This window comes from Terrapene carolina, unplaced genomic scaffold (assembly GCF_002925995.2).
Source record: "Terrapene carolina triunguis isolate 2854851 unplaced genomic scaffold, T_m_triunguis-2.0 Scaffold130, whole genome shotgun sequence".
NCBI classification, from domain to species: Eukaryota; Metazoa; Chordata; order Testudines; family Emydidae; genus Terrapene; species Terrapene triunguis.
In genome coordinates this window covers 32,806,547-32,819,010 of record NW_020664481.1, presented here as the reverse complement: position 1 = coordinate 32,819,010, position 12,464 = coordinate 32,806,547, and the positions used below count along the sequence as shown (strand labels likewise).

Sequence of the window (12,464 nt, the reverse complement as noted above, 5' to 3'; positions counted from 1 at the left end):
CCCACTGCACACAGATTGAGCTACTGGTCTGATGCCTGCAGAGGGAATATATGCTACACACAGGGCCGACTCTGGCTTTTTTGCCGCCCCAGGCAAAAAAGCCTCCCGCCGCCCCCCCTCCCCCCATGGGGAGCGTGGCAGGGGAGGGCGCCGAGCCTGGCTGCGGGCCCGCTCTCCCCAACCGGCCGGAGCGCCGGGAGGAGTGCGGCGAGCCCAGCCGGGGCCCCACTCTCCCCGACCGGCCGGAGCGCCGGGAGGAGTGCGGCGAGCCCAGCCGGGGCCCCGCTCTCCCCGGCGGCCAGAGCGCCAGGGGGAGGGCGGCGAGCCCGCCGCGGCTCCGCTCTCCCCGACGGCCAGAGCGCCGGGGGGAGGGCGGCGAGCCCGCCGCGGCCCCGCTCTTGGGCCGGAGCGCGGTGCCGCCCCAAGCACATGCTTGGTGGGCTGGTGCCGGCCCTGGCTACACATTAAAGGAGGCAACAAGTAGGAACATGCTTCTCCTAGCACCTTCAGAGATGGTCTGTCTGCCTCATTACAGCTGCTGAGGCAGCCCTTCCATGCTATATCCTCCCTGCTATTCCCGCCCCATGTAAATGTTGGCTTAGAAGCCTAGCTTTTGACTAATACAATGCATATTGGAGAAAGCAACCCAGTTTAAATACAAGCCTTGCTACCCTCTTTTAAGCCATCTTAAATTTCTTTATCGTGTTCAGTTTCTTAAACTATGTTTGTGAGACTGTTCTCAAGACTGGGTTAGCTTTGTGCTAGTATGGAAAGTGATTGTGTGGTAAATAAAACTCTTACCATTCTTAGAGTTGTTAGTATAGGCTCTATACAAGCTGTGAATCAGCAATTATGCTCTGTTGTTTCCAGGTTCTTACCATGATTTACAATTGCTTGTGTAGACAGGGCTACAGACTAATGCCTTCCTCAGGCATGTTGCCCTCTTTGGAAAAAAATACATATTTACACTATTATACATATATGTTCTTCACAGATTAAGGCGGCTCTGGAAAGGACGACGAATGGACCGACTTAGGCATCCTTATAAATGCGGATTTTTGATCAAATAAATATTAATAACTCTTGAGTCAATATGAAAATGTGTCAGTCCTTATTATGAAGCTCTGAAATAATCAATAGTGATTTGATGGATGCCAATTTTAATATGTTTAAAGAGTTACCACATATTCTCAGTAACCAGTTTTCAAACATTAGTAGTTCAGTCAACTTAGTATTTCTTTAAAAAAGAAGACACGAGACAGGCGTAGTCCACATCACAGACTAAAGGACTAAAACTGTCAGGTGCTGTGCAACCACTCTGAGTTGTTGAGCACCCTCCACCCCCAGACTGGCTATGCTGAGGATTCTTCCGCATTCCTTCAGTGCTATTCTAGCACCAGTGCTAAAAAGGTTGGAATGGTAGTGTAGACTGGCTGCTAACATTTTTGACATCATGTCACGCTAACATAGATAATATGTTGGGGAAATTGCCAGTGGCTAGTTTTCACTAACATTCCTACTACAGCACCCATAGAGCTGTGCTGTTGTAGAACAACTGTGGGAGAATTCCCTAAAATCTTCAGCATTGACCTCTTTACTCTGAAAATTAGGGCCTGTAATTTTCCACCAGTTTAGTTTCCCCAGCTTTAGCAACAGAAGAAGCTGTAGGGTTGACAGTGCTCAGATTTTTTAGCCACCATGTTATCTAACCCTGCTCACAACTATACCAATCATGAAATGCAGCTCCAAATTGCCAGTATAGACACAGCAACTGAGTTCATGGGAGTAGAGGGAACGAACTGTGCCTCTCACAGGACTAAGCCCTAACTGTTTGCAAAATGATATTTTCAAATCTTGAATTTGTACCTTTATATTAGTTTGAAATTCTGTATGAGCAAAACAACAACTAGACAATGTAAGAAGCTTTTTAATAAGGTATCTTTACCTGGTATAAATGAGTATTTTGCTTGAAATCCCTCTCCTTCTAGCTCCTCATCCGAAGTAAACTTTATCCACATAAACCTCCCTGTTGATCTAATTAGTGCAGGACTTTTCAGACCACAGTAACGATCGATGAGAGGGGAAAAACCAAAAGGCCCATCTCGAACTTCAAGGTGATCAAATCGACATTCAAATGAGGGCTCTATGTAATAAGGTTCATCAAAGGTCAACTCAATTCTTTGGCGTGGAGCAGCTACAACACAATAAAAGTTTCAACATGGTATAAATTAATAGATGTGTAAAACACTGACAGTAGGCAGTGAAATAATGAAGCAACAAAACCCGAAAAGTGTAAAAATCAGAGGCATGTGACACTTCTCAAAAGAAGTCTAGTAAGCTTACTGCAGTAACTCTGACACCCTGTATAATTAGAATGCCTTCTGCATAATCAGGTAACCTTTGCATTTTTCAGTAAGCTGTAAGGTTTTTATTAATTTATTTTAATACAAACATCACAAAGACCTCTACCCCCCCCCCAAAAGCTTAAAATTACCACCTCTAACATAAAATGTTTTTTGCATATGTAACAGCCTTAGTATTAGGCTACAAAAATCAAATCAGTCATTACTTTAGAACTAATGGGGAGATAACACAGACAAGGCAGGGAGAGAAAGGGGAAAAAGATTGGGGGGAGGGGAAAAGGAGGTCTTGACTGATGGCTGAGTTCTTGGTGTTCATTAGTCAAATGTTTCTAAAAATGAAGTCCAGATTTCTTCAAATTCACTGTTTTCCAAACTCTTCAACTACACGAGTGGAAGGTAACTCTCAATAGGCTTTTCATAACTGAATCTTAACTGAGAGTTTAAATAGCACCTACAATATACACCAGGATGCATATACACATTCATTATTCAAACATGGGTGTCTAAAGTTCGACACCCAGGAACTTGATCTAAACCCCACTGGAGGCAATGGGAGTCTCTGACTTCAGTGGACTTTGAATCAGGCCCTTCATCAGGCATGAAGTCATATGTATGTATCTGATTGCTTTCATCATCATTTAACAACTCTCCTCTTTCCTTTCTTTTATAATAAATGTTTAGTTTTAGATAGTAAAGGACTGGCTAGCAGCGTGGTATTTTGGATAAGATCCAAACTAGTAGTGACCTGGCAATGTGGCTGGTCCTTTGGGGATCTGAAGAACATTCTGTATAGTAAGTAGAGTTTTAAATAACTTCTCACTTTACTGGACCGATTTGCTGGCTGGAAGCCAGAGACTGGGATGCAATAAAGGGGGCTGTGTGATTTCCTTTTTTTTTTTTTATTAAAGCTTCTTGATAACCAGCGTGATGGATCAGGAGCACAGTGTGTGACTGGTTGGTGGTTAACATTGTAGTTAGATTCACCAATTTTGGGAGAATCTACTCTCCTTTTTGCTGCCTGCCCTGGGCATTTTCATTGTGAACTACCCTAGGCACCTCAAGTCACACCAGGTATACACTGTACCAAATTAATCTTTTGGACTTTGACTTGTGGAGTAGAGAAGCATGGAGCTGCTCTAACATCTACCAGCTCGCAGTGACACCTAAGGGACTATATACCATCTGGAAATTGCTAGAGGGCATTGTACTCGGCCATGCCCCCTCCACATCCTTGCACTGGGGGCTGTAGGGAGGGAGGCAGAGGAACCAGCTCCCTCATGCCAGGGAAATTTCCAGGTAGGAGTCTGTGGCCAGTCTCAGCACATTCCACATGGCCTGCACAGGGCAAAGGGATCAGAGCATGGCAGAATATCTGCCTCAAAGTATATTCAGTCATAAATAAGACACAAAGGACCATAAATGCATACAAGAGAAAACCAAACACTATATAGCAAGCATACACGGATAAGACACCACTGAAACTGAAAACTCACCACAGGATATTGTAAAGAAGACTTGCAATGGCACCTGAATACTTAGTTTCATCAGTGAGATTGTCCTCAGGCCTCTAGTGAAGTCAGTGTGAGGGTGTGTGGGGGTCCTTCTATGGACTTAACTGGTTTTATATGAATCCCTAGGAGAGGAATCTGTTCAGTGTGGCTAAAGTCCTGCAGTCCTTACTCAGCAAACTCTCACTGCAGTAAATTTTTTTAGTTAATGGGATTTTTTTGCCCGTCACACATAACCTTAATGGTGAGCTCAGCCACGCTGAAGCACCCTACGTTTGCAAATGAACAGGCTACAGGACAGTCAGATGCGTGTCTACCTGCTGATACAGGCGAGCATGAGGTCATCTCTGAGGTTCTGTGTGACACGGAGTTGGACGAAGATGGGGATAGATACGATCTTTTTGAAGTGGTGGAGATGGCAGTGTCCCCCTTTTGGAGTGCATTAGTACTGTAAATGATGGGACAGTGGTGAGGAAAGCTGAAGACTTCTTTAAACTTGTTATTTCTATGCTTTCAAGGATTCGGGTGGGACCTGATATATCCCTAACAGTCACTAAATAAGGGTTTTTTGTGTTAATTCATAAATGTTAAGTATTCCAGGAATTTGTAGTTACTGTTTTGCAGCCCAAACGTGTCCCCTCCTTACTCAGCCTAACATCTGCAAAAGCAAATCAATATATTACCAATATCGCCCAAGTGACTTTACTTAATATAAACAGAATGGCAGAACAGTTCCACTTCCTACACTGTCAACAGTAAGAATACAATACACCAAAGGAGAAAGAGGACGTTAGTACCTTCTAAAATGTAGATACACTCCTGGTTTGGTGGGTACAAATTAGGATAGTTTGGTGAAGCAAAATGGCCTCCATTGCTTGTCCGAACCCAGTTGTCACACTGGGTAGATGGTACGTGGTTCACTCCAATATTCTGACCACCTTTAAAAAGAAAAATCACACTTGTATACTACAAGTAGAGAGAATTTAACAACAAAAACCATCCACTTGGAACAGTATATCTTAGGGTACGTCTATACTTACTTCCTGGTCCGGATGTAAGCGATCGATCTTCTGGGATCAATTTATCGCGTCTTGTCTAGACGCGATAAATCGATCCCGGAAGTGCTTGCTGTTGGCGCCGGTACTCCAGCTCAGCGAGAGGAGTACGCGGCATCGACGGGGGAGCCTGCCTGCAGTGTCTGGACCCGCGGTAAGTTCGGACTAAGATACTTCGAATTCAGCTACGTTAATAACGTAGCTGAATTTGCATACCTTAGTCCGAAGTGGGGGGTTAGTGTGGACCAGGCCTTAGGGTGTGGCACTAACTGTCAGACGGAAGAGACAGCTGGTGCTACCTGCAGATCCTCTTATCATACTAGCCAGCTGTCCCTATTTAGCAAAGGGATTTTATTTCTGTAAAAAGCACATTAAACTATAATGACATATCCTGCCCACTATTTTGGAAATTCAAATCTGCATAGTTACTACTGAGGAGTAGTAGGGAACCTGTGATGCGAGTTAGAATCTTGAGTACGTTCTTCTTTTCAAGTCAGTCATTGTGGCATGCAATACTGCTATACCCCTTTACAGTGCACTAAACTGCTACAGAAAAAAACAAAAACAACAACAACAAAAAAACCACTCAACATTACCACTCAGTTTTCTTCCCCATTCATATGCAAGTTTGACCCATTGAAGTTCAAGGGCAAGGCTTAGCAGGACTGGACACTTGATTTCTCTGTTCACGTTACTGCTGTTGGCCTGATTCAGGAATGCACTCAAGCACATTCACTTGAATTAAGACCTTCATTTATAGTATGTGGTTCATTACAATATTTAAAATAGTTATTGCTAAACATGGCAGTGTTAATAATAAATTAATAATTACAAGTAGAAGTAATATTGCACTAGTGTCGAGAGGCCTTAGTCTGGAACAGGGATCTGTATAGACACAGAGAAAACTATGATCCCTGCCCTGAGGTTAATTGGTTTGATAAATTAAGATACCATACCAGATCACTCCCTGGAGCTATGCAGAGGGGGCCCTCCAGGCACAGATTTCCCTGCCACCTCTCTACCATCTTAACACTGTGGATATCCCTTGGTGGAGTTTAAGATCTGCAGGCTTGAAAGGGGAGTGCAGGACAACTGGGTTTCTGCTAGATTCTCCCATTCTCACAGGGGAAGCAACCATAATGTACTTATGCAACTTTCCCTTATACACTGGAGAACTGGGCTTTTGAGGGATTCCATGGTGAAAGGAGTTCCTAGCAGTCTCTACTGGGTCCCTCCAAAATACACAAGAATCTTGGGAGAATTCTGGAGCCTGAGGGTTGGGACCCTTAGTCTCATCTGCAGAAGAAGTCAAAAGAAATTCTGCAAGTGTCAAGGAATTCTCTCTCTCCTATGCAGGTTATTCCAACCTAAGGGAGAAACTGGCTTGTTAAGCCATTTGGCTCTTCCCCATCCCCAAATGGGGTCTGTCTCCTAACATTCTGGGGGAATGCTGGCATATTAAAAAAATTTGAAAGGCTTGCTGACACACACAGAAAATGGAGGGCTCTCCACTGTTTTGTTCTACCTATAAGGACTGAACTGATCTGGATATGAAAAAGACAGTTGGTTATTTACAGTTAACTATTTTTTATTTGCAATAAGAATTGTATTAATTTGGCAAAATGAAATGCAATAAATAAGGAAAAATATATATATAAAAACAGAAGTAAATCTTACAAAGTACTATTAGTATAAGTGAAATATCCTAACAAGAAAGCATTTCTGATTTACCATATCTACCCAGCTTACTTTATTTAAAATTACAAAAAAAACAAATTTCTTTTAAAGAAAATCTTGTCAATACTGTACCTTGTGTCTTCTGTGCCACAGCAATCCCTTCCACTACAAGTATTGTTATTAACAACACTGGTGAGAGAAACAGAACAGGTAAGACATCAATAATGGAAGCAGAAACCAGAGGTCTTTTTCTGCAGCCCTTACTCAGGCAACACCTAAATGAATCCAAATCACCAGTCAAAATACACATACCGGTATATTAAAAGCAAATCAGTTATTTTAATTCCTAGGATACTTAGTGCTTGTGAAAAGTGCTGGATTTACAGTCCTGAAGATAGAGGACTTTTTGACCCAAAGAAGCTACTCAACATTCAGGGCCCTAGGTATGTTCTAGATAGAAGTAGAAATTGAAAGCATCTGGTATTTTCTTTGACAAAATCTTATTTACAAGGAATGCAAAAAAATCCTGCTCCTCCGAATGCAGGAGGAATCAAGAACAAAAGCAGCAGTTTCTTAGCTCACAAACCCCAAGCCTCTGTTGCCAACATCAGACCCAAAGTGCTGTCTAGCTTTCCCAGGGTCACTGTGCATACAGGCTACTGCTTGGCCTTCTTGCCTATCTCTGTTCTGTTCTCAGTTTGTGTTTTCTCAAACCCTGCCCCTTCACACGCCCGCTATTCACAATGCCCTGTGGCTATGGGTGAGTTTCTGGGCAGACTCTAAAGGCATGTCTACATTGCAAAGAAAAACCTGTAGCACCAACTCTCAGAGCCCAGCTCAATTGAATTGGGCTTTGCTGTTTTTAGCGCCCCACAGCCGTGTAGATATTCCCACTCAGGTTGGCGCTTGGGCTCAGACACCCATCACCCTCAGCAGATTTCAGAGCCCAGGCTTCAGTCTGAGTGGGAACGTCTACATTGCTTTTTTTAGCCCTGCAGTTCATGAGCCCAAGTCAATTGACCCTGGCTCCAAGATTCAGTGCCCCAGTTTTTCTTTGATGTGTACACATAGCCTAATAGGCCTTTTTTCAGATGTGGCCCCCTACCTGTCTCTTACAATTATCTTAAATTAAGTGCTCATTTGCTCATTCACAGTTTGAACAAGGTTTTACACAGTTCATAACAATAGTTACAGCCCAGCTAACAGTAGTTTAGGCTTCTCCATGTGGCTTTGCCAATGTATCTCATTACGAAGCTAGAGAACCACCTTTAGGAGCGAGAGGGTAGCTTAGTTTCTATGTCCATTCAAACCTCACTTCTTGCTGAGACTTCCAATACGGGTATCAGTTGCAGTGGCAGACTGACGAGTCCTTTAGGAATTGGACAAAGCCTATCAAATCGTACATCCTGATTGTGTTACAGAATTGTACTTTTACAAGGAATTATTGTAACTCGCAGCAGTGCCTCAGATACACACTTACTGACCTGGTTTATATAAACCTATTTAACATGCCCACATACATTTCTCTCTCTAGTCACTGCAGTACTATTGCATTGCTGATACTAATACCACAGGTCCTTGAACAGGTCTTTATGGGAGCAGCAATCACCTCTGGAGAAGTGCCCTACCAATTTCTTTTTGAAAATGGGAACAGTATACGTTTTTAATGTACAAGAGATATTTTGTAAAATTAAATGGTCTTTGCATTGCATGACATTTTTGTTTCTGAAACAGGAACCTTACTATTTCAGCATTGCACTTTGTACATCAGAAAACTCCATGTATGGACAATTAAGAGACAGCAGTAGCTCCCAAGAAAGTAATCAGCAATGTACAAGAAATTGCACAGACTGGTAACTGAAGGGACTCGAGCAGCATTGTGTCACTGTGTTTGGAGGACTGATTGCAATTATGCCACTATAAGGGCAGCCATTTCTGTCTAAACTAGCATTACAGTAATGATGCACAATACAGTGGTACAGAATCTTACTCTGGATGGGTGCAATTGCTAGAGCTCGCAACCTTTATGCGCCACTCGAAGCACTCATGTATGCTAATAAGTTGTGTTACTAGTGTGGCAGATGCTTGCACCATCAGCCTTTTCAAGTATAGGCTTGTTCGATGTTCTCGATTTGTATAGCCCCCTCCCACAAATACAACTATCAGATGAGGTCACCTTTGCTCCTCAAATTGCTTTTCCCATGCATCATGTGAGTTGCAGTATGAGCATCAACAGCACCTATGGAGAAAGGATTCTAATCCAGGCCTCTGACTGAGGCCTGAATGGGGCTTTGGCCTCAGAGTTGGGGGGCGGTCTGGAGCTTAATGATCATTTACCTCACCTGGGACAACTCATAGTGGAATATTCCGAAACATATTCATAGGCCGCAAGAACCTTAAGTAAAACCAAGCATATTAGAAAAAGTGAGGGGAAACTATGCCATCCAATTAAAATGTTTAAAAAAAAAGTAGAATAATCTTTGGGCATGCATACACTAGAAATTTTTGCCACCACAAGTTACATCAGCTTAAAATCGCTGCTGTTAGTATATCACTTGTGCATGTGCATACTTAACTCCTCGTATCAACACTGTGTGCACTCACCAGGAGTGCTTGTGTCGATGAACAGTGCACTGCATGGATACATATCTAAGCATGCAATTCAGCACCATTCAGCACAGTCTCTTTTGGGAAGTTTTGGCAATGCATGGTGGGGCAGAAACGAGTCACACGGTGACCGGGAGCAAGGGGTCAGTTTCCCAGCATGCAACTTTCACCATCCCAAAATGTCATCTATATCCAATGATTTTTCCCTCTTTTTTAAAAATCCCAAACACCTGCATGACCATGCTTGCTGTCGGCCATCTATGATGGAAGCGTAGAGCCTGCACAGCTCTGCATTAATGTCACGAACATTGCAAGCACAAGATGCATGATCCTCTAGTATTTGCAGAGCTGCAAGAACAACAGAACTGGGGGGGCGGGGCGGAACATGACAATTGCATGGAAGACAGATGGCTGTGGGACATAGGGAGAACCAATCAATTCAAAGTTGGCGGTGGTGTTTCCGGAGCAACAGCAGGTGGTAGAGTGCTGCTTCTGGGCCCAAGAAGCAAGCATTGACTGGTGGGATTGCATCATAATACAGGCTTTGAACTTTCTGATGTGTAAAGCCACACTCCTGGATGCATGTGCCAAGCTCACTCCAGCCCTCCCGCACAAGGACATCAGAATGAGAGTGACAGTGGAGAAGCGACTGAAAATCCCACTGTTGAAACTTGCAACACTGGATTGCTACCAGTCAGTGGGAAATCGTTTTGGAGTTGGAAAATCCACATGGGGGTCAGTGTCATGCAAGTGTGCAGGGCCAGAATTCATCTCCTGATCCATAGGATTGAGATTCTCAGCAACGTGCAGGACAGAGTAGATGGCTTTGCTGCAGTGGAGTTCCTGAATTGCAATAGGGCAATAGATGGCACTCATATCCTTATTTTGGTACCACACCACCTTGCCACAGAGTGCCATCAACAGGAAGGGCTACTTTTCTATGGTTATGCAAGCGTTGGTGGATCACCAGGGATGCTTCACCAGCATCAATATTGGTCAGTATGGGATGGTGCATGACGCTCACATGTTTAAGAACACAGGACTGCTCAGAAAGCTACCAAGCAGGGACTCGCTTTCCCGACCAGTGGATTACCATTGGCAATGTTGAAATGTTAATAGCAAACCTGGGGGAGCCAGCCTACCCCTCGGTGCCCTGGCTCACGAAGCAGTACCACAGCCACCCTGACAGCACCAAGTAAAGATTTAACTACTGGCTCAGCAAATGCAGAATGACAGTTAAATGCACTTTCAGCAAACTGAAGAAATCCTTACATTGTTTAAGATTGAATCTCAGTGAAAAAAAAACATCCCAATGGTTCTAGCTGCCTGCTGTGTCCTGCATAATATCTGTGACGCAAAGGGGAAAAGTGCCACCTGGGTGGAGGTGGAGTGGCTGTCTGCTGAGTTTGAGCAGCCAGATACAAGGGCTACTAGAAGAGCTATATTTGGTTGGGGAGGCTTTGAAAGAGCCCTTTAACAGTGAGTTACAGTAATTCATTGTGGTGTATTGTGCTCTACCTGTCCCTGCGGTTTGATGACTTGTTAGGAATTGTGTGGTTCGTGGTGCATATCTATGAATATAACAGTATCAAGGCATCTATTAATTTTTATTATGTACATTTATGATTGTATTTGTTATGGATCCTATAATAATTAATCAGAGGCTGCTTTCAGTACTGCTAGGCATTCTGCAGCATATGTTGGGAATGAATAAAGATTAATTATTTTCCAAACAACAGAATTTTATTGAGTAACAAAATATTGCAAAAATATTCTGTGCAAGTTAAAAGCAAATACATAAAAAAAAACTTAATAAATGTATGGAACAGAGCTGAAGGTGGTGAAGGAACATTCATGTCCATTTTAGATACATACACACAGATCTGTGAGAGCCATGGTTGTGGTATGTGAAGTCAGTATAGTCACAACAAAAAGTAAAACTTAAGATTTATAACTTCATTCCCTTGCTCCCTAAAGTTTTAAATAAGACATGTTCATCGACACTTCTATGACTATAGGGCAATGGTACTGAATACTGGCACCATTTTCCACAGGCGATAGAGATTTTAGCTGATATCTTACTCGAGGGTGACAAAAGGCACAGAGAGCACAGCTACTACTGGCTTCCAGAAGGCACTTGGGTCCATACATTGCTAGCCTGTTTACTGCAATGTTGCCCGCCAAACTTATCACCAACTGGCATGGGAAAGCATCCCACTGTGGAGAGAGAATAAGGTAGCCATCCATAGAAGCCTAAGGGAGAGGATTGCAGAGTACCTCCATGAAAGTTTCATCGAGATCTCTCAGGAGGATTCAAGAGACATCCCTGTGTACATAAACAAACAGCTCCGCATGGCTCTCCCCTCTAACTGTAGAGGGGATGGAGAAGCAGATAAAAGCCTCTCTCTCTCTGTTGTGCTGCTACCTCTTCTAGTATGAGTAAATTAATGAAAAGTCAATAGCTGTGTCCTGTTAAGTTGGGGGTTCCATCAGTATAATTGCAACAGGAAATACGTTTACATGCTTACCTACATCAGGCTCACCCATGGCTCAACTGCTGGGACTGACTCCTGGCTTGCAGCATACTTGGACCCCCGTTTCATGCACCCCCATCTTCGTGCTCACTGTTCACAGCAGGGGCTTGTGACTCAGGCTCCTCACAGGTATCCACACGCTGAATATGGCATGCAGATCTTTGTAAAAAGTGACAAGTCAGCAGCTCGGCACCATATCTACTTGGTGTCCCTGGCCTTCTGATATGCATGCCACAGTTCCTTCACTTCCATGCGTTGCATCCTTCCCCATATCCCCTATGCAATTTGCTCGTAGATGTCCACATTTCTGTGGCTGGCCCGTAGCCGTGCCGGCACAGCCTCTTCTCCCCACAGGCCCAGGAGATCTAATATCTACTCCAGACCAGAGCACCTCTGGCGCATGTAGCTGGCATGGTCAGCTGGGCAGTTTTGCGCAACAATGGAGGGCTTCTAAGATGTGCTCTACAAGCTTGGCAATCTGGAAAAGGCATTTCAAAAATTCACAGGGTTTTAAAGGGGGGAGAGGAGGGCTTCCAGTATCCATGACCCCTCGGCAGTAAAGTTCACAATTGTGACCAGAGCAGTCTGAGTCAAGCACTGTGGGACAGCTGCTGGAGGACTGTTAGGGTCAAAGTAGGTAACGCAGAGTCTACCCTTGCGCTACATCAACCTCAGTACATCAACCATGGCTCAATGCCGCTTGAAGAGGTGGTGTTACTG

The 12,464-nt window shown here is 43.8% G+C and overlaps 1 protein-coding gene across 2 annotated transcripts in view; it reads right to left on the bottom strand.

Annotated features, from left to right (window-relative positions):
- Window positions 1–12,464, bottom strand: part of NETO2 (neuropilin and tolloid like 2) — a 44,260-nt gene that overhangs the window by 19,303 nt on the left and 12,493 nt on the right. For both annotated transcript variants that reach the window (XM_024199712.3, XM_024199713.3), the window contains exons 2-4: window positions 6,736–6,792; window positions 4,669–4,809; window positions 1,946–2,194 (exon numbers count right to left, since the gene is read on the bottom strand). In XM_024199712.3, the coding sequence (XP_024055480.2) occupies window positions 1,946–2,194; window positions 4,669–4,809; window positions 6,736–6,792 (447 nt within the window). The remainder of the gene's footprint in view (window positions 1–1,945; window positions 2,195–4,668; window positions 4,810–6,735; window positions 6,793–12,464) is intronic.